The sequence below is a fragment of the Peromyscus leucopus genome, chromosome 7 (assembly GCF_004664715.2).
Source record: "Peromyscus leucopus breed LL Stock chromosome 7, UCI_PerLeu_2.1, whole genome shotgun sequence".
Lineage (NCBI taxonomy): Eukaryota > Metazoa > Chordata > Mammalia > Rodentia > Cricetidae > Peromyscus > Peromyscus leucopus.
The window spans coordinates 51,054,094-51,081,152 of NC_051069.1; the positions used below are offsets into that span (position 1 = coordinate 51,054,094).

Genomic DNA, 27,059 nt, shown 5'->3' on the forward strand with positions numbered 1-27,059 from the left:
GGCAGACGCTAAGGTCCAGAGCAAACGTGACATTCTCCATGTCCTCAGCAGGGATATGACTCTGCTACTGAAACTGAGCTGAGGACTCCGGAGATTGAGGCTACTGAGGAGGATGAAGAAGGAGGTGGCCCCACCATGGGCCCCAAGTTCCGGGCAGCAGAGCAGTCCTTTCAGACTGAGTTCCAGATCTTTCCTGTGAGTCTAGAGGGGCTGGCTCAGGAGATGGACGCATTTACATGCTTTCTCTGACTGTGTTTGCCTTGTGTCAGCTGCCTTTGTGTGACCCTAAATGCAGCTGCAGTTGAAAATGTTTACCAAGCACTTAGCGGTGTGACAGAGGCCGCCCATGCAACTGGCCTTTCGTGTAAACAGGGTGAGAAGCCTCTTGACTTCCAGTGGAACCCTGCTTCTGGCTCTCCGAGTGCCCTGCCTGCCGAATGGACAGCAGGGGGAGCCAGAGAGTCGGTGGGGAAGCTGGCAGTGTTAGCAAGCCACGGGAGAGAGAATACTTCCCTCTTGCTGCGGGAGCTTGCGATGGTTAGCAATGTCACCTCAGCCAGCTCTAGAATCACCTAAAACACAAGCCTCTGGGCATGCCCGTGAGGCATTGTCTAGATTAGGTTAAATGAGGGAAGACCCACCCTAAATGTGGGTGGTGCCAGCTCACGGGCGGGCTTCTCCTACTGAACTAAAAGGAGAAAGTGAGATGAGCACCAGGACTCTTGCTCTGCTTTGTGACTGCGGCTGCAGCATGACCAGCTGCTTCCTGCTGCGATCAACATCACCCCTCAGGGTGTGAGTGGGAACAAACCCTCCACCTTTAAGTTGCTGCTTGTTGGGTGTTTTGTCCAGCACAGAAAGTAGTGCAGATGGGTGCTGACAAAGTAGATAAAGTAGGAAGCCAAGTGCCTCCAGGGGTCTTATAATGTCTGTTTGACATTCAAGTAAGATTTCAAACCAGGGATGGCTAGACAATTCTAGAATTCAGGGGAGCCCATCTAGGCTGGGGAGAAAGGCTTGGGACTGACTCCTGAGCAGAGAGACAGTGTCCTTAGTCAAAGCCTCGGGTAGAGGCTTGTAGAGGGGCAGCCTGGTTCTCCTCGGTGCTGGCAGAGGACGATTTGGAGTTGAGACTGATGATGACTTCTTGCCGGCTACTCTTCTTGGTGCTGGGACGAAATCCCTGATAGACACAACTTGTGGGAGGAGAGGGCTGATTTGCTCACGTTTCAGAGGGGTTGGTTCACAGTTGCCTGGCTTCGTGCATTTGAGCGGAGCGCCATGGAGATGAGAGGATGTGGTGGAGAGGTTTCAGGTCCTGGAGAAGGGGAGGCTGAGTCTCTGCTGGCACTCTCCCTCCCCCTTTAGTTCTGTCTGCCCTCCCTCTGGATGCCTCCCTCAGTCAATTCTCTCAGGAAACACCCAGACACACCCACAGTTGTATCTCACCAATCTCCTAGGTGGTTTCATTTTGTTGTTGGTTTTTTGTTGTTGTTCTTTTCTTTTTTGAGAAGGGTCTTACTATGTAGCCCTGGTTATCCTGGAGTGTGCTATATACACCCAGCTGGCCTCGAACTTCCGGAAAGTTGCCCGCCTCTGCCACAGGCATGCCAAGCAGCTTGTCTTAGGTGACTCTAGAGCATGTTGAGGTGACAATGTTAACCATCATATCCACTACCAGCAACGAGTGCTGACTGGGATTAAAGCGTTTGCCACCACACCTGGCCTCTCTGAGGCAATTTCAGTCCAGTCACCATTGATGGTGCATGCCTTTAATCCCAGCACTTAATCTCAGAGGCAGGCAGATCTCTGAGTTTGAGGCCAGCCTGGTCTACAGAGTGAGATGGAGGCCAGCCAGGGCTACACAGAGAGACCCTGTCAAACCCAATGAGGGTAAGTCATCACATGTGTGAAGTGTTGTAACTTATTTGCCACATGGGTGTAACACACTCACTGACTTCCTGAGTTACCTGTGGGTGGCCACAGGGTTGAGTAAGGTCCCAGCATGACTGGGTAAGAGGCAGGGCCGTGACAAGGACCTCTGGGGTTCATGCCCTTCACGTTGGACGACTTTCAGAAGTCAGTCGTTCTCCTTCCACGGTGGAGTCCAAGGTTTGAATTCAGGTCGCCAGCCTTGCTGGGCATGCGCTTTCACAAACAGCATCTCTGTCCCTGCCCTCACGTGTCCTCTCTGCCCACTGTCCCCAGGGTGCTGGAGAAAAGGGAGCAAAAGGAGAGCCTGCGACAATAGAGCAGGTGAGAGGATGGAGGGGAGAGGATGGGGGAGAGGATGAGGGAGGATGGGGGAGAGGATGGGGGAGAAGATGGGGAGAGGATGGGGAGAGGATGGGAGAGGATGGAGGGAGAGGATGTGAGGATGGGGGAGAGGATGGGGGAGAGGATGGGGGGAGAGGATGGAGGGAGGGGAGAGGATGGAGGGAGAGGATGGAGGAGAGGATGGAGGGAGAGGATGGAGGGAGAGGATGGAGGAGAGGATGGAGGAGAGGATGGGGGAGAGGATGGGGGAGAGGATGGGGGAGAGGGGGGGGGAGGGGGGGAGGGGGGGGAGGATGGGGGAGGGATGGGGAGAGGATGGGGGAGAGGATGGGGAGAGGATGGGGGAGAGGATGGGGGAGAGGATGGGGGGGGGGGGGGGGGGAGGGGGGAGGATGGGGAAGGATGGGAGAGGATGGGGGAGAGGATGGGGGGAGAGGATGGGGGAGAGGATGGGGGAGAGGATGGAGGGAGAGGATGGGGGAGAGGATGGAGGGAGAGGATGGGGGGAGAGGATGGGGGGAGGATGAGGGGCCTCAGGAGAACAGGGGTCATGCTTTCTTTCCCTCCAGGGACAGCAGTTTGAGGGGCCTGTGGGAGCCCCAGGACCCCGGGTGAGTACTGGTCCTCTTTTTCCCACTCCACTTCCTCCAGAGCCCACACACAAACCAGCTGTGCTACTGGACGCTCATGTAGCTGTACTCTCTCTTCCTTCCTTTTCTTTATAAAGCCCAGGCTGGTCTCCATCTCACTATGTAGCCCAGGCTGGCCTCCATCTCACTATGTAGCCCAGGCTGGCCTCCATGTCACTATGTAGCCCAGGCTGGCCTCCATGTCACTATGTAGCCCAGGCTGGTCTCCATGTCACTATGTAGCCCAGGCTGGTCTCCATGTCACTATGTAGCCCAGGCTGGTCTCCATGTCACTATGTCACTATGTAGCCCAGGCTGGTCTCCATGTCACTATGTAGCCCAGGCTGGTCTCCATGTCACAATGTAGCCCAGGCTGGTCTCCATGTCACTATGTAGCCCAGGCTGGTCTCCATCTCACTATGTAGCCCAGGCTGGTCTCCATCTCACTGTGTTGCCCAGGCTGGTCTCCATCTCACTGTGTAGCCCAGGCTGGTCTTCATCTCACTATGTAGCCCAGGCTGGTCTCCATCTCACTATGTAGCCCAGGCTGGTCTCCATCTCACTGTGTTGCCAGACTGGTCTCCATCTCACTATGTAGCCCAGGATGGAATCCATTTCTTGGTCCTTCTGCCTCAGCCTCCGGAGTGCTGGGATTACAGGTGTGCACAGAGAGGATTTGGATTATAGTGTTGCCTGGAGGTCACTGGGTATTTAGTACTCAAAAGATGTGTCAAAAAAAGGTCTGGGGTGTGAAGTTGAAAGTGATACAGGTCACACAGATCACGATGTGTGTGTGTGGAAGGGAGACGGCTAAGAGGTGAGTGGGGAGGTTAAGGTCACAGGAGGGTCAGAAGGCAGCTAAGCTCCAACTGTGCATCTCCTGTGACTTCTTTTTTCTCTGTCTTCACAGGGAATATCTGGTCCTTCAGGCCCTCCAGGCCCCCCAGGCTTCCCTGGCGACCGAGGTCTACCAGTAAGAGACTCCCCACTGAGTGCACCCCTCTGCAGGGGTGTGGAGTGTGTCCCTCTGCGGGGTGGGATTTCAGGTCAAGAGTGTGGAGATTGAATGTGGGTACCATCAGGCTTGGCAGCACGGGCCCTCACTTGCTGAGTGGTCTTGCTGGAGCTCTCTCCTTTAAAAAATATTATTTTATTTATTTAAGTCTGTATGTGCGCATGTATGTGTGCTGTGCGTGCGCGCGCGCGCGCGCGTGAGCACGTGTGTGTGTGTGTGTGTGTGTGTGTGTGTGTGTGTCCACACCTGTGCACATACTAAAAGGGCTTTGGGTCCCTGAAAGCTGGGTTCCATTCCTTTGTGGGATGCTTGACTTGTCACTTGGGTGCTGGATCCAAACTCCAGTCCTCATGATTATGCGTCAAGGACTCTTAACTGCTGAGCCATCTCTCCAGCCCCCATGAGTCTACATCTCTCTCTTTCTCCTACTTCTGTCTGGATGTTCATCCATTTCTGCAGTTCCCGCCACGCCCATCTTTCCTTTCCTTCTGGAGTCTCTCCTTTGGTGTCTCTCTCGTCACCTTGTCTCTCTCTGTCTCCATCTCCCTCTCCTCCTCAGACCCTTCCTGCCCCTCTCACTCTTCCCCCTCCCTGTCTTCTTTGGAGTTCTCCCTCTCTCCCCTCTCCTTTTCCCTCCCCACCTCTGTTCCACTCATCCCTCTGTCTCACTCCCTCTCTCAGGGTCCTGCTGGCCTCCCAGGAATCCCAGGTATTGATGGAGTCCGGGGTCTGCCTGGCACTGTGATCATGATGCCGGTAAGGAGTGGGGCTCCCGCCCTTGGGGAGTGGGGTTCTGACTCCAGGGGCTGCCTTGCTGTGACCTCTACTCATCATCACGAGTTGCTCCTCAGTTCCATTTTGCAAGCAGCTCGTCGAAAGGGCCCCCAGTCTCCTTCCAGCAGGCCCAGGCGCAGGCGATACTGCAGCAGGCTCAGGTGAGTGGGACAGGGAGTGTGTTTATGTGAGGATGGCAGGATGAAGATTCACTCAGGCCTGGTGGGGATGCAGAGCAGCTCTCGCCTGAAGATGCTTGCCGTGAGTTTCTGTTGTTATGGTCAAGTCCTGAGCCTGGGTAGTTTATAAGGAACAGATGATTCAGAGCTAATGATTTGGGAGACTTGAAGTCCCAGAGCAGAATGCTGCCTCTTAGTTAGGTGCATTGTAACCAGTGGAGGGCAGACCAAGACAAGATAGTAAATAGGATGAGACATTACTCTCATAAAGGTACTGATTGCCATTGTGGGGATCCACCCTTCTGATTTCGTCTAATCTCAGTCTTCCAAAAGACCCTCCTCAAAGTGTTATCAGCATATGAACTGGGGGACAGATTGTACCTGTGAATGGGGAGGCACACCCTACCTAGAGCAGTGCTTCTGTGGTCTCGAGGGAAACTCTTGCTTCTCTCTGTCTTTCCAGCTCTCCATGAAAGGGCCCCCTGGTCCAGTGGGGCTCACTGGGCGCCCAGGCCCTGTGGTGAGTAAGGGGTCTGCACTGGGCAGAGGGATACATCCACGCCAGATGGCCACACTGCTCAAGCCATATTCCCCCATCTCTTGTCCTCCAAGGGCCTCCCTGGATATCCAGGTCTGAAAGGTGAATCAGGAGATGTAGGACCACAGGTGAGTTTGGAGGGATGTGGGGGATGGGAAAAGTTTCCTCCTAAGGATACAGGATAAAATGCCAGTTGGAGAAAATAACAAAAGGAATAGAAATACACCTTTGAAATTTCTGCCCCTCCTAGGGAGTGATTTAAATTGGTCTGGGCTAGGGCCTGGGGCTCAGCTGGGAGAGCACTTGCCTAACATGCATGAAACCCTGGCTTACAGCCTCAGTACCACATAAACCAGGTGTGGAGGTGCACAGCTGTCATCCCAGCACTTGGGGGTGGGTAGAGGCTGGAGGATCAGGTGGTCAAGGTCATCCTCAGTTACTTATACAGCTGGAGGCCAGGCTGGGCTACAAGAGACCTTGATTCAAAAATAAATAAAACAAGCTGGGTGTGGTGGTATATACCTTTAATCCCAGCACTCAGTAGGCCAGATCTCTGTGAATTCAAGACCTATATAGTGAGTTCTAGGCCAGCCAGAGTCACATGGTGTGAGACCTTGTGTAAAAAAAAAAAAAAGCATAAGCCTTCCTTTTTAATTCTTCCTTCTTGTTCCCTACCACAGGGTCCCCGAGGATTGCAGGGCCCCCCTGGGCCTCCTGGCCGGGAAGGCAAGACAGTGAGTGACTTCTGGTTCTTGAGTTATGCTGCTCACCACCAGCACCTAATACACACCCTGGCTTTGTTCCCTCTGGGTCTCCTGTTAGCCGAGGCACCTGAGCATTGGAGGCGGGCAGTGGATGCTCTACTGAGTGTACAGTGAAGGGATCTGGCAGGTCATAGCTTCATGGGGACCTGAGAACAGGGGAATGCTTGGCCTGGGATCTGAAGTGTAGGCAGGAGCAGATGAGGCCAGCCTGAGCAGCACAGCATATAAAAATAATCCTGAAGCTGTGCATGCCGGTGCATGCCTGTAACCCCAGAACTGGGAAGATGAGGCAGGAGAATCAGGAGTTCAAGGTCATCCTTTAACTTCTGCATAAGGTAAAGTGCTTACCGTCAGGTCTGGTGACCAGAGTTCAATCCTGGGACTCACCTGATGGGAGCAGAGAACTGATTTCCGCAAGTTGTCCTCTGACCTCCACATATGAGCCATGGTGTGCATACACACACACACACACACACACACACACACACACACACACACACAGACACACACACACACACAGACACACACACATTCTAAATAAAGAAATAACTAACTAAATAAAATGCTTTAAAAATAAAACACTAGCCAGATGTGGTGACATATGACTTTAATTCCAGCCTAGTGAGTATCAGGCCATCCAGGGCTACCAGTAAGAGCCTGCCTCAACAAAAGCAAAAACAAAACAAAACAAACAAAGAAAGCAGCCCCTGGGAAAGTAGTCAGTAGAAGATAGGACACACTAGTCACAGTGGAGGATAGTTCACATGCATAAATGTGTCCTTGACCGTGGCCTTACTTTCTTCATAGGGCCGCGCTGGAGCCGATGGGGCTCGGGGTCTCCCGGGAGACACAGGACCTAAGGTGGGTGATGGGGCCAGGACTGGATGGGGGTGGAGAGTGTGACGGTCAAGGGCTCAAGGCAGCTGCTGTGTCTTCCAACAGGGTGACCGGGGCTTTGATGGCCTCCCAGGGCTGCCTGGTGAGAAGGGCCAGAGGGTGAGTGTGTGAGGTGCCTTTGCACAGCCAGGCCCTGTCCCAGCATCCAACGCGTCATCAGCATCAGTGTCACACACTGTGTCTGGGCATGCGTGTCCCCACACTGAGCTTCCCTTCTGAAGAGAGTGATTCCTGCACACAGCTAATCCATCTCAAATGTCCCTGCCTCTCTGCTCTAGGGTGACTTTGGACATGTAGGGCAACCCGGTCCCCCAGGAGAGGATGGCGAAAAGGTAAGTTGGAGGAAGGTTGAGGAATAGGACTGGTTTGGAGGTTCAGAAACCCGAGGAGCAAGGGCTTGGGTGATGGCCCAGCAGGAGAGCTCTTGCCTGGAATCCCTCAGCATGCTGGGAAAACGGCTCAGTGGTGGAGTCCCAGCCTGGAATCCCTCAGTGAGAGCCTGGGGTGCGGCTCAGTGGTGGAGTATTTGCCTACCCTATATGAAGCCCTGACTTCTATTCCTAGCATTGAAAGAAAAATTAAACAGAAGCAGGCCGGATGGTGTCTGGGGACTGACTTGGGGCTGAGTTGGAGGAGCAGGAAGCCCCAGGGGCCTTACAAGACAGTGCTGGAATTGACAGCTAGCTTTAGGGTTAGGATGTGGGATGGTAAGTCGAGGCCTGGAGTCTGTGAGTTCAGTCTGCAGGAATATGGAGACATCCATCTGACTCTGAGAGGGACTCCCAGAGAGGGGAGGTTGTACCCCAGGGCTGTACTTCCTCACTCCAAATAATGACACTTTCCACAGGGCGTGCAGGGACCTCCAGGACCCACTGGCCAGGCTGGAGAGCCGGTGAGTATTGGGAGACCCCAGATTCCTCTGCTTGTGGAGGGGAGGGAGAAATACCCTTGGGCCATGAAACTTTCAACAGTATACACCTCTGATGCTGGAGTTATGTGGCCTTTTCTTTGCAGGGTCCCCGAGGTCTGATCGGCCCCAGAGGCCTCCCTGGACCCCTGGGACGCCCGGTGAGAATCTTGCTGACTCTCTGCTCCCTGTCATGTGTTTTATCCTTACCTATCTTCCCCCCTCACCCTCCCCTCATGTGTGTGTGTGTGTGTGTGTGTGTGTGTGTGTGTGTGTGTGTGTGTGTGCACAGCCCATGTGCAGAGATCAGGTTCTCTTCCTTCACCATGTGGGTCCCTGGAATCAAACTCAGGTTATCAGGCTTGGCAGCAAGTCTCTTTACCCACTGAACAATCTCACAGCCTCCCTTTTCCCTCGCTCCCTCATTTCTGTGCATGATGTGCACATGCGTGTGTGTGAATGTGATTGCCTGCACCACAATGCAGATGAAACGTCGAAGTCCGAGGACAATTGGGATTGATGTTTTCCATCTTGTTTGAGGGTCTTTCTGTCGTTTGTCCACCATGTCCCTGGGGCTAGCTGGCCTGCAAGCTTCTCATCTCCCTGTAGGGGATTACAAATGCTCATGCTACCTATCAGGCTTCTGCATGGATTTGAACTCAGACCTTCATGCTTGTGCAGCAAGGGCCTTGACCCACGGAGCCGTCTCCCCAGCCGGAATATTCTTCCTTTTGCCTGGTGTTTCCTTTTCTACATGTTTCTTAGCAGCTCATACCCAGATCCTGATCTGTCCTGGTCTCGCATCCTCTGTCTTCACAGGGTGTGACCGGAAGTGACGGTGCGCCAGGTGCCAAAGGCAACGTGGTGAGTGTCCTGATGTCTGTTCCCATGCTCTTCCCACAGCCCAAGCCCACGACCCTCTATAGCCTTGTCTACTTGGAACCCTCCTGACCCGCCACACCCTGTCCCCTCCTGGCTTCACTGAACCCACCCCTTCCCCCACAGGGTCCTCCCGGAGAACCAGGTCCCCCAGGACAGCAAGGAAACCACGGCTCCCAGGTTCAAGCCCTCTGTCCCGACAGCGGGGGAGTGGTGGTCGGCTGAGCCGCAGTCCTCCTTCGCCCAGTTCTGCTGCCCATCTCTCTTCTCACGATTCCCTCATCCTCTTTTTATCCCAGGGAATTCCAGGCCCTCAGGGGCCCATTGGCACTCCTGGGGAAAAGGTAAGTGGCTTTTCGCATGTCACCAGGAGAAGCTTCTCTCAAGGGCCCCTTTGAGGGACTTCCTGCTGATGAATAGTCACATTCCAGAAGCCACCCCAGAGTAACAGAGTGGCATTGTTGGGGGAGGGTTTCCAGCAGAATCTCACCAAGGCTGGCAGACAGAGGAGTCCTTGTTAGCACAGAAGCCCTCACAGAAGGGACTTGAAAGATGCTAAGGCAGGACAGCCCTTCCTGGGGACCAGAGTGCTCTGTCTTTGTCTCTCTGCACATCTGTGGCTTGCTTCCCTGGCAGATACCCTTGTGTGTGTGTGCACATGTTCTCTCCAGTGTGTGTGTGTGTGTGCGCGCGCGCGCGCGCGCGCGCGTGTGCATGCGTGCGTATGTGTGCGTGCGTGTCTTAGTTTGCTTCTCTGTTGCTGTAATAAAACACTGACTTGAGAGGACAGGGCCCAGCTGACCTTTGCTTCCGTGTTATTGAGGGGAGTCAAGGCAGGGATCTGGAGGCAGGAACTGAAGCACAGGACACAGGAGTTCTGCTTACTGCCTTGCTCAGCCTGATTTCTTATACAGCCCAGGACCACCTGCCCAGGGTGATGCCGCAGACAGTGGGCTGGACCCTTCCATAGCATCATCAATCAAGAAAGTGCCCCACTTCCTGCAAACATCTGATAGGTCCCAGGGTGGACACAGCCCTGCAAAGCCAATCAGATCCTTCCAGGAATTTAGAAGCAAGAGGCCTGGAAACCAGGACTAGAACCCTCTCAGGGCTGCCTAAGCAGCCGTGGGCGGGATGCACTTCCTTCCTTTCCTTTCCTTTTCTTTTTCTTTCTTTTTTTTTTTTTTTTTCCTCGCTTTTCAAGACAGGGTTTCTCTGTAGCCCTAGCTGTCCTGGAACTCACTCTGTAGCCCAGGTTGGCCTCGAACCTGGAGACCTGCCTGCCTCTGCCTCCAGAGTGCTGGGATTAAAGGTCTGTGCCACCACACCCAGTGGGATGTACTTTCAAAGAAAAGCATCTTAAAGGTGTGACACACCCCTGCAGTCCCAGCGATGGAGTGTGAACCAACCTGGACTAGACTGCAGAACTTTGTCTCAATCAGTAAAATAAAGCAAAGGAACAAAACAAAAGGGTATGGGTGAGAAGCTCCCGACAGCAGTACATACTGTTTGTGTCCTCCGTGGCACTGGGCCTTGTGTGTTATAGGCAAGCACTCCACTATGGAGCTACGCCCCAGCTCCTCACTAGGGGATGGAGGAGATCTGCCGCTGGGCCAGCCCTCAGCCTTCTCACACTGTGTTTACATCTCTCCCAGATAAGGAGGATTTCAGAAGCTCAGAGAGGGCAAGCTGGTTTACGAGTCACGAGCAGCAAACACGGGCAGAGCTGGGACCGACACCTGTGTTGCGGGCTCACCTGAGCTGCCTGGGTAGAGCCCTCCTGTCCAGGCTCCTCTTACTGTTCCTCTTCTTTCAGGGTCCCCCAGGAAACCCCGGAATTCCAGGTGTCCCAGGAGCTGAGGGTCCCCCGGTGAGAACCAGGAGCTGGGGCAAGGGGAAGGTTTAGGAATTTGTATGTCAGACTTGGACCTTTGATGAGTTCATATGCTTCTCCACCAGGGTCACCCAGGCCACGAGGGTCCCACAGGAGAAAAGGGGGCCCAGGTGAGTGGCCAGGAGAGTGGCTGGACTGGGGAAGAGGAGTACTAAGTAGCCATGGGCCAGTGAGGAGGCAGAGGGCACTGGAACGGGGATGGTTGGATAGCATTGATCTTATTTTCCTTCCAGGGTCCACCAGGGTCAGCAGGCCCTCCGGGCTATCCTGGACCTCGGGGTGTGAAGGTAGGTAACACTGGAGGGTTTGAAGGTAGGATAATTCATTAGTGCCGGTGTCAGAAAACCAACTTAGTGCCAGGCATGGTGAGCCTGTTGGTGGTCCCAGAATTTGGGAGGCAGAGGCAAGAAGATTGCTGTGAAATTGAGGCTAGCCTGGGCTGTACAGTGAGTTCTAGGCCAGCCAGGGCTGAATTGCATTCTTGTGTTTTGAGACCTTGTCTCACAAACCAAACACTAACAACACACACACACACACACACACACACACACATACACACACCTATAATTCCAGTAGAAGGGGCTGTGTGGGTCTAGGATGGTTTGGGGGAAGACACAGAGAAGGATCAGGATTTTTTTTAAACAATTATTTATCTTTATTTTATGTGCATTGGTGTATGCATGTATGTCTGTGTGAGGGTGTCAGATCTTAGAGTTACAGACAGTTGTTAGCTGCCATGTGGGTGCTGGGAATTGAACCCAGGTCCTCTGGTAGAGCAATCACTCCAGCCCCAGGATTTTAAGGTCAGCCTCAGCTATACATGTTTGAAGCCAGCCTGTCTCAAGCTAAGAATTAAAAAGAAGGCTGAGTCCATAGCTCAGTTGGTGATAGAATGCTTGCCTAGCATGCATGGAAGCCCAGGTTCCATCTCCAACACCCTATACACTCAGTGGTGGTATGTGACCGTTGTCCTAGTGTTCAGGAGGTGGAGGCAGAGGGATTGGGAGTTCATTGTCATCCTTAGCTTTTAGTGAGTTTGAAACCAGCCTGGGCTAAATGAGAGTCTGTCTCAAAAACAAAATGAAACAAAACAAAACAAAACAAACAAAAAAACACCCCAGCGCTTGGGAGGCAGAAGCAGGAGGATCTCTGTGCTTTCTAGCCCATCCTGGTCTACATAGCGAATTCCAGGCTTGGGGAGGGGGTTTAGCTACAGTCTCAAAACAAGAGTCCCTCTTTCAAAAACAAAACAAAATAAACAAGCAAATGAAAAAATAGTATACTAATGGCTCTGTTTTATTGTTAGTTACTTTTGTTCATCTTTTTCTTTGCTTAAATTATAAATTGGATTTTTATCAGAATTTGATGTGTGCACAGAGGAGGCAACCCAGATAAGAGCTGGGTCTTATCACCTTCCGGCAAGCCCTGGGGATCTCCTAGCTTATTTTACAGAGAAGTGGGGGACTGTGGCTGCAGCCTGTGCTGTATCTGAATCTAGTTACTTGTAGCCAAGGGAGGGGTCAGTGGCAGCCAAAAGCTCTCTTTACTGTGGTCTGGTGAATGACTAGGGCTGCAGAGAGCCCCGCTGTCTCCAAACACATAGTTGCATCAGCTCCAACGCTAGTTCATTCTTCATCTGAGCCCAGTTCCATCTGAGCCAAGTGCCGTTTGTCAGTGTGGTACAGGCCGGAAGTCAGCCCAGAGCATGCACGGGAGAGTCATGCTGTCGCCAGGCACAGAGCCTCCTTGTGGCCAGCACAATGGGGGAAACTCTCCCCTGCCTTTGGAATGAGGCTGGACTCTGGAATGTTCTTTCCGCTGCCAGAAGGAACTGTGGACACTGTGTCCTCAGGAAGTAGAAATGAATGGCAAGGAGATTCAGCTTTCCCTGTTCCCCCTACGCATATGAACTTGGGGCAGGTGGTGGCTACCAGGCGTGCAGTGGGTAGGGAAGCTGAGCAAGCACACTGAAGGACTCTGGGGAGACAGGACCATTTTCTCCAGGGCTCCCCACCACACACTAGACGGCTTGCAACTGTTCTAGTAATTTTAGGTCAAGGGAGGAAGTCTAGAACCTTCTTTAAGCTGGGAAGGAGACTGAGAGCTCATTTAAATTTTTTTTAGGGTACCTCTGGCAACCGGGGTCTCCAAGGAGAGAAAGGAGAAAGGGTGAGAAGGAAGGGGTTCATTGGAGGGGAGGGAGAGGGAGCCCCCATAAAGAGACCCTGGCTGCGGCCCCTCCCTAAAGCCCTGACTTCTGACCTGTTCCTCCCTCTTCCCTCTTTCTCTTCTACCCACTGCCTCCCTTCTCTCTTCTCCATCTCGATTTTTATCTCTCCCCCAGGGAGAGGATGGCTTTCCTGGCTTCAAGGGTGATGGGGGACCAAAAGGCGACCGGGTAAGACCAGCTCGAGATGAGGGGCCGCGTGGGTCCAGGGTGGTCTGGGGAAGAAGGCACGGAGGGAATGAGCTAGGGTTAAACAGAGGATGGACAGAGTAGGAACGACAGATGACCATTTCAGTCCTTCCTTTTTCATTTCAGGGAAACCCAGGACTCCCAGGTCCCAGAGGAGAGGATGGTCCTGAAGGACAAAAGGGGCCCGAGGGACTGGCTGGGGACGAGGGTCCCCCAGGAGCAGCAGGGGAGAAGGTGAATAGACAGGGCTTCCTCACGTCGTTCATTGCCCCATCTCTGCACCTTGCTGCTGCCCCACCCCCCAATATGGAGGTGGAACCAGGGGTTTTCACATGTTAGAAAACAGCTGTACTGTAGAGCCACACCCCAGCCCCTCACTGGGGATCCTAGGCAGGCGTCTACCACTGAGCCACACCCCAGCCCCTCACTGGGGATTCTAGGCAGGCGCTCTACCACTGAGCCACACCCCAGCCCCTCACTGGGGATCCTAGGCAGGCCTCTACCACTGAGCCACACCCCAGCCCCTCACTGGGGATCCTAGGCAGGCCTCTACCACTGAGCCACACCCCAGCCCCTCACTGGGGATTCTAGGCAGGCCTCTACCACTGAGCCATACCCCAGTCCCTCACTGGGGATCCTAGGCAGGGGCTCTACCACTGAGCCACACCCCAGCCCCTCACTGGGGGGTTCTAGGCAGGGGCTCTACCCCTTAGCCACATCCCAGCCCCACACTGGGGGATTCTAGGCAGGGTCTCTCACTGAGCCACGCCCCAGACCCTCACTGGGGGATTCTAGGCAGGGGCTCTCACTGAGCCACACCCCAGCCCCTCACTGGGGGATTCTGGGCAGGGGTGTAAGGCTTATCTAAGCTTCTGTCATACTTAATTTCTTTACTGAGCATTGTAGAGCAATTCCTTGTATACACCTGTATTTTAATCTCCACAGCTACTTTGTGTAATAGACATTTTAAAGATTTGTTTTTAGGTCATAGTGGTGCATCCCTTTAATCCCAGCTCGGGTGGGCTGGGACAAAGGCAGGTAGATCTCTATGAGTTTGAGGCCAGTCATGTCTATCTACATAGTGGGCTCTAGGATAGTCAGAGCTACACAGTGAGACCTTGTCTCAAAAAAAAAAAAAAAAAAAAGGAAATTTTTATTTATTTATATTTTTTATTTTTGTTTTTTGAGACAAGGTTTCACTGTGTAGCCCTAGCTGTCCTGGAACTCACTCTGTAGACCAGGCTAGCTTGAACTCACAGAGATCCACCTGCCTCTGCCTCCTGAGTGCTGGGATTGAAGGTGTGCACCACCACAGCCCAGCAAAAAAGGGAAAAATTATTTTTATTTTTAATTGTGTCTCTCCATGTGAGTCAGTCACACATGAGTGTAGGTGCCTCCCAGAGGCCATTCCCTGAGCTAAGGCCACAGGTGGCTGTGAGTTCCTTGATGTGGGTGCTGGGAACCAAACTGCGGAGCCATCTCTCCAGCCCCTGTAATCAACATTTTATTCTCACCTTACAGATGAGGACACTGGTGTTTGCATGGGTGAGTGAGCTCCTCGCGGGCACACCCCTCATAGCAACTCAGTTCCTCATTCTGCTGTGCAGCCATTTTGACCTTTCACCTCTAGCCTCTAGCTTGCAATGTCTGATGTTGTCCTACAATCTTTTTTTTCTATAGGGCAAGCTTGGGGTGCCAGGTCTCCCAGGTTACCCAGGACGCCCAGGACCTAAGGTAAGAGGCCTTGGAACTGGGGGTGGGCAGGGGACAGGTAGATAGACCTATGGGGTAGATAGACAGGTAGATAGACCTATGGGTCCAGGATGTGGTCTGAGGGGTGAGCTGTACAGCTCATAGGTTAGTGAGAGAGCGTAAAATAGGATGCTGGCATCATGGACTTGTTCTCAGATAGTCACTGCTTATGACCTAAATGACCTTGAGGGAGGCTCTTCTGTAAGCGAGTGTTGCAACTCTGGGGCAGAGGTATCCTGACTGCTCGGGGAGTCAGGCTATACCTGGAGCCGCTAGGACAGCTCTGGCGGCTGGAGCTGCATGGGACAGCTCTGCTCTGGAGGGAAAGGGATCCTGACTGCTCGGGGGGAGTCAGGCTATACCTAGAGTTGGGGTGCAGTGGGAGATGGTCTCCTGGCAGGATATAGCGACTCTGCTTCACTCCTGGAGAGTTGCTGCTGCTGAGCAAAAGCCCCCAGTTAAGGGGGCTTCCCCGCAGAGCTCTGCTTCTTCTTTGGCCCAAGATGTTGCTTCTTCTGCTTCAGTTTGCTAAAGGGGAAACCCCTGCAGAAATGTAGCAATCTCCTCCAGCTCTGGCAAAAAGTTGTTACTTTTTTTTCCTCTGCCTTGCTCAGCCCCCTAAGGGAACATCTCTGCAAGGTTTTTTCTGCTCAGTCCCCTAAGGGATGTCTCAGCAAGGTTCTTCTCTGCACCGGCAAATGAAGATTTTCATACCCAAGACTCTTTTGAGAAAGAGATTTATTTGGGAAGGAGGAGTCCAGGAGAGTGGCTGCCTCTATCAGGGTGGGAAAGCACAGCCCACAACTGAACAGGCAGGGTGGTTTATATAGGGTTTCTTAGGGGCAGAGTTTCTCCAGGGAGAAGATTTTCTGTTCAGGGATTGGTTAATTTTTCCTGCTTAGGGATTGGTTAGTTTCATTGGTCAGGGGCGGAAATAGCTCTGATTTTAGAACCAAACTGTTTTTCTTTCGCTGGCCTTTCTTAGTTTTTTTGGCTCTAATTCTAAGACCAAGGCATATTTCTTTCACTGGCTCTGATCCTAGGGACAAAGTGTGTTTCTTTGGCACTGGTTTCGGAGTCAGGGCATGTTTCTCTGGTTCTGGGTTCAGGGATAAAGTGTTTCTTTCACTGGCTCAGGTCCCAGATCTAGGCTGTGTTTCTTTCACTGGTTCTGGGCTCCAGGATCAAGTGGGCTTCTTTAGCTGCCCCTTTTCCCTACATCTTCAGCTCCTTTTCTCAGCTGCTGAATAGCGGTGCCTGTGATGTCTGCCTTATTCACTTGATGATGATTTTTGGTGTGGTTGTTTGGTCCATCAACCAGACTGGTGTATTAGACTGTTTTCTATTGCTGTAACAAAAACCTTTGAAGCTAGATATTTTATGAAGAAAAAATGTCTGGTTAGCATAGTTTTGAAGACTATCATTGAAAATCAGAGGACTCCACTGATTCAACCCTAGGTAAGGTCCCTCCCTGACTGAATTACTTGTTAGGGAATGATGTCATAGTGAAAGGAGGTATGAGTTAGAGTGATCCAGAGATGAGATGGCCACACTTATTCCTTAATAACCACTCTCCAAAGACTAGGGAGATAGCTGTCAGTATGGTGCTTGCCATGAATTTGAGTCCCAGCTCCCACGTGAAAAGCCTTGTGTGGTGGCACACATCTGTAACCTCAGCACTGGGGAGGTGGAGAGGAGGGTCCCTGGAGATCAATGGCCAGCCAGGCTAGCCAATGAGCAAGCTCCTGGCTCAGTGAGAGACTTTATCTTGAGGAGTTAAGGTGGAGGGGCTGAGGAGATGGATCAGTGGAGAGAGCTTGCTGCAACAAGCATGTGAGTTCAAATCTCCATCACCCACTTACGCATCCAGGCGGCAGAAATGACTCAGCAGTGGAGAACCCTTGCTGCCCTTCCAGAGCTCAGTTCTCCACATTCACGTTGTGAGCCCACAACTGCCTATGACCTCAGCCCCAGGGGACCTGACGTAGTCTGTCCTCTGGCAGCACTCCCATGTCTGTCTGTGATTCTGTCTGTCTGCCTCTCTCTCTCTCTCTCTCTCTCTCTTTCTCTCTCTCTCTCTCTCTCTCTCTCTCTCTCTCTCTCTCTCTCACACACACACACACACACACTAAAACAAAACTCCTTTAAATTGGAAAGAAAAAAATTCAGGCAAGGCCTTGTGTGTGCACACACCCAGGGCTGTGGGGGGCTGAAACACATTGATCACTGGGGCTTGCTGTCCACCAGTCTAACTCCATGTTCAGAGAGAGACTCTGTCTCAAAGGAATATGATGGAGAGCAATAGAGGAGGATATCAGCTATCCTGGTGTCTGGCCTCTGCTTGGACACATGTTCATTACTGTCTTGGTTTGAGTTTTTATTGCTTTGATGAGACACCATGACCAGGGCAACTTTTATAAAGAAAACATTTAATTGAGGTGAGTCACTTACAGTTTCAGAGGTTCAGTCCATTGTCATCATGGTGGGGAGCATGGCAGCGTGCAGGCAGATGTGGTGCTGCAACAGGAAGTTGACTGAAAGTCACACTAAGGAAGCTTGGGCAAAAGAGACCTTAAAGCCCACCCCCACAGTGACACACTTCCTCCAACAAGACCACACCCCCTAATGGCACCACTTCCTTTGGGAGCCATTTTCTTTCAAACTACCACATATACCATGTGTACACACACATGCATGCACACACACACACACATGCACACTCACATACTAAAGTGGAGCACAGTCAAAGAAGACACCCAGCATTGACTTCCAGCTTCCACATGTGTGTGCATACACAGGAACACACATACACCAAACAAAAATCTTAGATGAGTAAGATAATTCAGTAGATAACGATGCTTGCCTCCAAACCTCGGACCTGAGTTTGATCCCCAGCACCCACATGGGGAAGGAGAGAACTGACTCCTGCAAGCTGTCTTCTGACCTCCATTGTGTGCTGTGACTCACATGCACCAGAAAATAAATAAATATAGTACAAGTGCCTTAGTTTTACTGAGACTCTCACTGGGTAGAGACCAAACTGGTCTTTAACACACAGAGATCCACCTGCCTCAATCTCCTGAGTGGTTGTCATCAAAAATTTTTAAATACTTTTCTAAATGTTTTTTGAGATTTTATTTATTTTTATTTTATGTGTATAGGTGTTTTGCCTTAATATATGTCTGCACATCATAGATGCATGCAGTGCCTGCAGAGGCCAGAAGAGGGCGTTAGATCCCTGGAACTGGAGTTACAGGGTGCTGTGAGCCTGACATGTGGTTGCTGGGAATTGAACCCAGGTCCTCTGGAAGATCAGCCGATGCTCTTGCCTGCTGAACCATCTCTCCAGCCTCCTTTAAAAATCTTCTTATGGGATCTAACTGGGTCCCATCAGAACTCTGTTAATCCCTTCCTGTTAGTCCTAATGACCTAAAGACCCCCCATTACACTATGCCCCTTAAAGGTCCCCCTCCCATATTCCCACATCACAGACCAGGGGGCAGGGACACACAAAGACGTTGGAATCCTAACAGAGGAACCTCACAGAAATGAGATCTGTCCAATCTTGAATTGATTATAACTTAACACAGTGTACTTCTGCAGAAATGTGGTTATGTAGAAACACACGTACCAGTGTTCTGAGGAACAAGAAAGAGTGCGTGAGAGATTGTGCTTTCTGTCTGAGCCACACCCCAGACTGCATCCTGGGCAACTGAACATGTCTGTTTATGTAAAGTCACTTGGGAACTTGAAGATTTGTGGGAGCAAATTTGAGTGCAGCATTCTCTTTTAAAAGTTACATTTATGGGCCCGGCGTGGTGGTGCATGCCTTTGATCCTGGCACTCTGGAGGCAGAGGCAGGTGGATCTCTGAGTCTGAGGCTAGTCTGGTCTACAGAACGAGTTCCCAGACAGCTAGGGCTGTTACACAGAGAAACTCTTGTCTGGAAAAAAACAAACAAATTACATTTATGGGCTGCAGAGATGCTCAGATGCTAAGAGCTCTTGCTGCTCTTGCAGAGAACCTGGGTTCAGTTCCCAGCACCCACATGGTGGCTGTGATTCTGGCTCCAGGGGGTCCAGTGCCCTTTTCTGTTCCCCATGGGCACTAGGTCCATGCACAGATCCACACTAAAGGACAGCTCGTGGGGGTCAGTTCTCTCCTTCCACCATGCCGGTGCTGCAGGTCAAACTCAGGCCATTACGACTGGTAACCAGCACCTTCACCCACCGAACCATCTCACTGGAAACAGAATTCTTCCTGAGTCCCATGCTTTTGCTGTTTGGAGTTGACATGGTTGTCTTGCCATAGTTGGAGACTAACTTTTGTAGTCAAGAAATATTTGGCTCATGGTCTTAAGTGACTTTCGGCTTCTGGTGTCAGGATGAAGGAGGCAGACAGGAGCCACTCACATCATGAACCAGGAAAGTGGGGACAGGGGAGAGGTGGGGAGAGAAGAGACAGGAGGGAAGGGGAGAAAGAAAGGGGAGAGAGAAAAGGGAGAAAGAGAGAGAGAAGGGAGACAGAGAGACACAGGCACCCAATCCCACTCAAAACACCCCCATAGCCTAACGACCTCCCACAGATTCCCACCCCTCTTTTGATGACTTTCCAGGTGCTTGTTGTGTGTGTGTTCTTGTTCAGATGTGTGTTGGCCTCTGTGTGTGCAGGTACACCTGAGCATGGAAGCTGGACGTTGATGTCCAGTGTCTTCCCATCACTCCCACCTTATATATCAAGGCAGGGTCTCTCACTTGAACCCAGAGCTCACCGATGCCAGTTGTCTAGCTAGCCAGCTTGTCCCTTCGGGGATTCCCTGTCTCTACCTCCTGAGTGCCACACCGCCCACCAGCCCCTCTTGTTTTTTGTTGAGACAGGGTCTCATGTAGCTCAGGCTAGCCTCACACTTGGTATGTAGATGAGGCTGACCTTGAACTCCTGATCCTCCTGTTTCACTGTGAATGCTGGGACCACAGGCAGATGCCACCACACCTGTGTTGTGTGGTGCTGGTGGTGGAACTCAGGACTTCCTGCATGTTAGGCGGTGTTTTACTCAATGAAAGGAGAGAATGATAGAGTGGGCCACCTGACATTCTTCTGTGGCTTCTATATGTGCCCCTGCACACACTCACACACACGCATCACATACACATGCACATAAAAGTTGTAAATGGTGAGTGATGGCTTTGTGTACCCCTAAGAGAAGAACGAGAGAAGGGACGTGTGCAAAGGTTCTGGGGCAGGAGCATGCTAGCATACCTGGGGAGTTTGGAGGAGGGCAGTGTGGCTGCTGTGGGGAGGACGGTGGAGGGCCCCTCTGAGGAGACTGGGGCTGGATGCAAGAAAGCTGAAGAATGGAGCCAGGGACCAATTCTGCCTGACGCTCACTCATCCCAGAATCTCATGTTTAATTCTCTCTGTTCAGGGATCTATTGGATTTCCTGGACCCCTGGGACCACTGGGAGAGAAGGGCAAAAGGGTGAGTTGTGATCCAGGGACTGTGGGGAGGGTCGGCCTGGCCCAAGGGAGCAGCTTGTGTATGCCAGGAGGTGGGTGTTGGGACAGTTTGTGCTTGTCAGACTGTCTTCCTCTGTCAATCAGGGCAGTCTAGACACTTCCACAGGCATTGCCACAGGCTACCCTGATATAGGCAATCCCTCATTGCGATCTCTTCCTGGATGGTTCCAGATTGCTCAAGCTGACAATTCAAACTAACCATCACAGGGCTGGAGTGATGGCTTCGTTAAGAGCACTGGCTGCTCTCCCGGAGATCTGGAGTTTGATTCTCAGCACCCCGTCAGGTGTCTCACAATCATCTATCTATAGCTCTGGCTCCAGGGATCTGATGCCCTCTTCTGGCCTCTGGGAACACCTGTCCTTTTATGCACCGACCCACACACAGACACAGACACAGACACACAGACACACAGACACACACACACACACAGACACACACAGACACACACACACACACAAATAATTCTTACAAAAAACCTAACTGGCACAGCTCCACCCCTTGTCAACTGGACATACTAACACATTGATTTAAATCCATAACCTCCTCTTCCTGTCCCCAGAGTCTCATGCTTATTTCTGAATGTAAAATATAATCTAACCTGGAAGACCTTGTGGTCTTTCCAACTGCCAATGCTTTAAAAGTCAAATACAAGCTGGGCAGTGGTGACACACGCCTTTAATCCCAGCACTCGGGAGGCAGAGGCAGACAGATCTCTGTGAGTTCGAGGTCAGCCTGGTCTACAAAGTGAGTTCCAGGACAGTCAGAGCTGTAACATGAAAAACCCTGTCTTGATGCCTCCCCCCCCCCCCCAAAAAAAAAAACCCAAACCAAAAAAAGTCAACTACAGAAACAAATCACAGTGCCATAGAGATAATTCCCATTCCACAAGGGAAGAACGGTGAAGGAATACCAGACCCAGGCAAGATTGAAACCCAGCGGGGCAAACACCAAATTCTGTAGCTCCATGTTGGGTATCTGGGACTTCTGTTTTAAAGGCTTAGATGGCTCCACCCCTCCAGTATTGCTGCCTAGGACACATGCCTCTCCTCTGGGTTAGTTTCACTCCCTGAACAGTTTTTCCTTGTAGACGTCCTGGTATACACACATTCCCACCTGCGGACACTTGTGTGCATGTGTTCTCATGAACACAAGGCCGTTCTCACTTTCTGTTCTGACTCGCTCTCCAGGGCAAAGCGGGGCAGCCAGGGGAGGAAGGAGAACGCGGCGTGCCGGTAAGGAAATGCTCACACGGGGACACGGGTCTGAGGGGGAGGTGGGGTCGCGAAGTCCTGAGTGGGCAGGGAAGGGTTGGGCCCTGCCCCTATCCCTGGTGGAGTTGAAGGGATTCTGGAGGAAGGACGTCATGTGCGGTGTTCCTCTCCCAGGTCCACCTACCTTCTCACTTTTCTTCTTTGCTTTTTTTTTTCTTTCTTTTTTAAAATTTCTTTCTATGCAGGGCGCCCGAGGAGACCGGGGACAACCAGGGGCCACAGGCCAGCCTGGCCCCAAGGTATGGGAGTGAGTGGGGGATAGGGGATGACCAAGGGCCCTTTGTCTATCTCAGGCTAACTCAGGTCCCTGCCCAGTCCTCCCAGTTGAGTGTGTTCTGGGTTTGAAGCTGTTTCTTCTGTTCCAGGGTGATGTGGGCCAAAACGGGTCTCCTGGGGCCCCTGGAGAAAAGGTGAGCAAATGTGTGTGTGTGTGAGTGTGTGTGATTCTGAGCAGTGCATGAGTGTGTCTGTGAATGAGTTCAGCCTCCAAGGCCAGAGATCTATGAGTTCAGTTCCCAGCTGTGCCACTTGCCTGCTGTATGACCTTGAGCACACTGATGTGACTTCTCTTCACATCAGTTTTTTCCTTTATAAAGCAGCGTAACCGCGGTCCCATCTCAGTGGGCTGCAGTGAAGAATAAAATGACATGCCGTGAACCAGGCTCAGCACTACATCCTGCATTCTGTTGGTGCTCAGTGTGTGCTGGCTTTAATGAAAAACAAAAAAAAAACTCTCTCTGTGTTTGTGTGATTGTGGAGATCAGAGGACAACTCTTGATTCCTCCATCCGCCTGTGGGATCTCGGGATGGAACTCAGGCCATAGGCTTTATCTGAGCCATCCTGCCAGCACTGTGCGAGCTTTTAAGGTCATTTTTTTTTTTTCCAAGATGGGGTTTCTCTGTGTAACAGTCCTGGCTGTCCTGGTTGACCTTGAATTCACAGAGATCCGCCTGCCTCTGCCTCCCAAGTGCTGGGATTAAAGGCATTCGCCACCACTGCCCGGCTTTAAGGTCATTTTTGTGGGATTTAGATGCAAGACACTCAGGAGGGATGAAGTAATGATTTTTGGTTCCATTTCAGGGTCTTCCAGGTCTGCAAGGCCCCCCAGGATTCCCTGGACCAAAGGGCCCCCCAGTGAGTGATGAGCCCTGACTGAGCCAATGGGGAAGAGTGCAGGGTGGCGCTGCTCCCGTTCTAAACCTTCGTTCCCTCTTCCTTCATTACCCAGGGTCCTCAGGGGAAAGATGGGGTACCTGGACACCCTGGGCAAAGAGGAGAATTGGTAAGTGACCCTTGACCTCTGACTCCCGACTGTGTTGGGCCCTTGTGTATGGAGGGGGCCGTGCATGTGCTACATGTGGAGACCAGAAAAGGATGCTGGGTATCTTCCTCTGTCCCTCCATCTTACCTTTTAGGACTGAGCCTGAAGCTTGCCATTTTGGCTAGGCTGTCTGGCCAACAATGCCCAAGATCACCTGTCTCCACTCTACAGTGCTGGGGTTACTGGCATGAGAACTATGCATGGCTTTCACGTGGGTGCTGGGGGCTCGCGCTCAGGTTCTCTTGCATGGGACTCACTGATTAGGTTAGACTGGCTTTCCAGTGAGCCCCGGGAGCCCCAGGTCTCCACCTCCCCATCACCGGGATGAGGAGTGGGACGCAGCGCACCAGGCTCTCTGCATGGATGCTGGGTAGCTGAACAGGGCATCTTACACACTGAGCCGTCTCCCCAAGCCCTTGGGCTCTCCTTTTCTCCTTCCCATGTGATACTCCTTTCTCTTTCTCTCCTTAGGGCTTCCAAGGTCAGACGGGCCCCCCTGGACCAGCTGGCGTCCTTGGTCCTCAGGTCAGAGTGGCCCCCACCAGCCCTTTCTCCATTTTTCGTCACCCGAGGACACGTGCAGCTGGAGGTCTCCCCACCTCCAGGCTGCTCAAGAGTCCCTTGCTTGTTTCCAGGGAAAGGTAGGGGACGTGGGGCCTCTGGGTGAGAGGGGCCCTCCAGGGCCCCCTGGACCTCCCGGCGAACACGGTCTTCCAGGCACAGAAGGCAAAGAAGGGGCCAAGGTAAGATCTTGGGTAAACTACCCAAGGTCGTCCCCCAAACCACGGGCCTCACGTTGTGGGAGGAGCAGCTGGAAATTAGCCGCTTGGGAGGGCCCAGAGTCCGGCGGAGACAGCCCACTTCTGAGGCTAACTTCTCTCCCTTGGCTCTCTACAGGGTGAGCTAGGACCCCTGGGGTCCCCTGGGAAGGAGGGGCCGCCTGGGCCCATGGGCTTTCCTGGCTCCCAAGGAGCCCCCGGCGACCCAGTGAGTATCTTTGGCGCATCCTCTGGGGCTGAGGGGTAGAGAAGAGGAGGTTCCTTCAGGAGTGGCTACAGTGATGGCAGACTGGGGGGCCCTGGGTAAAGAGACGTTAGTGGTGGCCGGTGAGGAGACTCAGCAGGTGAAGAGGCTTGCTGCCAAGCCTGACGACCTGAGTTCGGTCCCCAAGACCCACATGATAGAAGGAGAGAACTAACTCTTGCTAGTTGTTCTCTGACCTTGACAAGTGTGCCACGGTAGGTGTGAGCACACACACACACACACACACACACACACACACACACACACACACACACACACACACAGAGATGGTAGTGGCGGAGACCTGGAGCGGACAGATCTGCAGAACTCAGGGCCCACCTGCAATAGGTTAGGAATGGTGAGGGTTCCCCAAAGTGGAGGCAAATCCTTGGGGTCCCGGGAGATCTTCTGACTGGCCATTTCTTCCCCCAGGGACCCATTGGTTTGAAGGGTGACAAGGGTCCCCCCGGCCCTGTTGGGGCCAATGTAAGTATAAGCACACTGGCCGGGTAGGGAGAGGGCTGGCAAGGGCGGCGTCTTCAGAGCTTGATGCCCCCGGGGAAGAGCTTGTGCTGTAGGGGAATGTGGGCCTGGAGCACACCTGATTCTGATCCCCATGACCTGAGTCTCACCGGGAAGCCTCAGCTTTCTCCTCTAAAATAGCTGTCATAGGACTGGGGGGGAGCTGGCTCAGTGTCACACAAGCGTGGGGACCTGAGTTTGGAACCCTAACACCTGAGGGAATGTCGGTGGGCGTGGTGGCCCACCTGTAATTCCAGCCTGGGAAGCCAGAGACAAAGGGGTCCATCAGCGGGCCCTGGGTTTGACTGAGAGGCTCTGCCTCAATAGACATGGTGGAATATGAGGATGAGGCCTGACATCAACCTCAGGCACCACATGCATACGTGTGCACATGTACCCACATGTGTGTGCACAGCGCGCGCGCACACACACACACACACACAAATGGAAAAAGAAAAGTATTATATGGGCTGCATGTGGTAGTGTGGGAGGTTGAGGCAATAGGATTGTGAATTTGGGGCTAGCCTGGTCTACTTACTAAGGCCCTGTTAAAGGGAAGGGAAGGAGGGAGGGAGGAAGAAAGGAAAGGGAGAGGGAGTGGAAAGGAACAAAAATGAAAAAGAACAGAGAACATGGAGTGCTGGGAAGAGCATTTTAAATAGCTTGTTGGGGGAGGCATCCCGGAGAGGTCGTATTTGAGCCAGGACCTGGAGGAGATGAGTATGGAGTCCTGTGGATACCTGGGGGAGCGTGCAAAGACCCTGGGGATAGGACCATGCTCTACAGGTTTGAGGAGCAGCCAGGTCTGTGTAGCTGGGGCTGAGTGAGTGAGGAGAGGTTCATGCAGGGCTTCACGGTCCTCAAGTTGAGGAAGGTTTGTGGAGAGGGTCATTCCTCGGGTGCTGAAGGTGCCCTCTGGCTGTGTATAAGATCTGACACTGGTGCCAAAGCCCTGTCATGTTAAACATTCCTGGCCCTCCACCCCTTTTCCAGGGCTCCCCGGGCGAGCGTGGTCCTGTGGGCCCTTCTGGTGGCATTGGTCTTCCTGGCCAGAGTGGTGGGCAAGGCCCTGTTGGTCCTGCTGGTGAGAAGGGGTCTCTGGTAAGTGTCTGTTGGGTGACTTTTTCTGGGAAGATGTAAACAAGCATCTACTCACTCCAGATAGGACATCAACAACTGACCAATGAACTTCTATTTCTGTGGGCTGGAGAGGGCATGACTCAGTGGGTAGCACTTACTGCTCTTGCAGAGTACCTCAGATCCATTCCCAGCATACGCATTGGTGGGCTCATGGCTGCCTGTAACTCCAGCACCCCGTGATTTGTTACCCACTTCTGGTCTCCATGGGCAATTGTGCTCATATGCACATACTTACCCTTTCACATATTCATACATATATACATAATTAAAAATAAAATAAACTTAAAAAATCAATTCTTAAAATGATCTTTCCCAAGTCCATCTTAATGAAGCTGGGAGTTTATGGGATTACTGACATGAGCATGGGTGAGGAGTGACTTACAAAATATGACTGACTCAAAAGTAGCTGCATCACTGAATGACCGTCTCAATCGGGCTCATGGCTCAGAAGAGCTACATCCCTGGAGCTCCCTGTGTAACTTGCAGGCAGTTTGATAGGCCAAAGACTCTCCTTGGCAGCTGTTAACTGCTTCTACAGCCTTGAAGAAGGGGGAACTGGTGAATCCTGTAAGTTTTAGGAACTTTCTGAGACTTGTGAGTTGTTTGTATCCTGAGACTTAGGAGTTCTTTTCAAGATGGATAATTTCAATTTTAAAGAAATGGTTATACAGATGTCTTCCTCTGTGTTCCCTGCTCCTAATTTCTCTCCTTCCTCTTCCTCCATCAGGGAGAACGGGGTGCACCTGGTCCCACTGGCAAAGATGGTATCCCAGGGCTGCCGGGACTTCAGGGACCCCCTGGAGCTGCAGGGCCTTCTGGTGAGGAAGGAGACAAGGTGAGGAGACCAGGAGAGGGACAGTCCAGGGAGAGAGTGGGTCTGATGGGGGCTGGACACTTCCTAATGTGTTTGTCCTGCAGGGGGAAGTAGGGATGCCTGGTCACAAGGGAAGCAAAGGGGATAAAGGAGATGCGGTGAGTGGGGACCCCCAGGGAGGTGTGCTCAAGGGAGGAGATATGGGGTGGCCTGGGCTTTCTGCTTCCCTCAGCCTAGTTTTGGCACCTAGCTCACTGGAGCTAAAGGTCCAAAGATCCCCATCGGAGCACTGTTCCAGCTCTGAGAGAGCAGGAGAGTAAGAAAGACCTCTCTCTCGGGATGGTGCCGTGGCTCAGTGGGAAAAGGTGTTGCCACTAAACCCGATGACCTGCATTCCATCCCCATCTCCGTGGTGAAAAATCCAAACAATCCACTCTTATAAGCTGCCACATACATGCACACACACATACAAAATACATAAATAAAATAAAAATTTAGAGGAAGGCCCCTCTGGGTCTCAAAATCTCC

At 52.2% G+C, this 27,059-nt stretch overlaps 1 protein-coding gene across 1 annotated transcript in view; it reads left to right on the forward strand.

The window, feature by feature from the left end:
* The window catches only part of Col5a3 (collagen type V alpha 3 chain), a 50,458-nt gene that overhangs the window by 10,973 nt on the left and 12,426 nt on the right, over positions 1 to 27,059 (forward strand). The window contains 37 exon segments of the mRNA XM_028872422.2: positions 52 to 195; positions 2,209 to 2,256; positions 2,847 to 2,888; positions 3,817 to 3,879; positions 4,603 to 4,677; positions 4,773 to 4,856; positions 5,338 to 5,394; positions 5,487 to 5,540; positions 6,093 to 6,146; positions 6,984 to 7,037; positions 7,119 to 7,172; positions 7,352 to 7,405; positions 7,921 to 7,965; positions 8,088 to 8,141; positions 8,800 to 8,844; positions 8,986 to 9,039; positions 9,159 to 9,203; positions 10,676 to 10,729; positions 10,819 to 10,863; positions 10,987 to 11,040; positions 12,878 to 12,922; positions 13,098 to 13,151; positions 13,296 to 13,403; positions 14,850 to 14,903; positions 20,347 to 20,400; positions 21,627 to 21,671; positions 21,896 to 21,949; positions 22,076 to 22,120; positions 22,792 to 22,845; positions 22,940 to 22,993; positions 23,504 to 23,557; positions 23,668 to 23,775; positions 23,930 to 24,019; positions 24,488 to 24,541; positions 25,571 to 25,678; positions 26,445 to 26,552; positions 26,636 to 26,689. Of these exon segments, the coding sequence (XP_028728255.1) occupies positions 52 to 195; positions 2,209 to 2,256; positions 2,847 to 2,888; positions 3,817 to 3,879; positions 4,603 to 4,677; positions 4,773 to 4,856; positions 5,338 to 5,394; positions 5,487 to 5,540; positions 6,093 to 6,146; positions 6,984 to 7,037; positions 7,119 to 7,172; positions 7,352 to 7,405; positions 7,921 to 7,965; positions 8,088 to 8,141; positions 8,800 to 8,844; positions 8,986 to 9,039; positions 9,159 to 9,203; positions 10,676 to 10,729; positions 10,819 to 10,863; positions 10,987 to 11,040; positions 12,878 to 12,922; positions 13,098 to 13,151; positions 13,296 to 13,403; positions 14,850 to 14,903; positions 20,347 to 20,400; positions 21,627 to 21,671; positions 21,896 to 21,949; positions 22,076 to 22,120; positions 22,792 to 22,845; positions 22,940 to 22,993; positions 23,504 to 23,557; positions 23,668 to 23,775; positions 23,930 to 24,019; positions 24,488 to 24,541; positions 25,571 to 25,678; positions 26,445 to 26,552; positions 26,636 to 26,689 (2,322 nt within the window).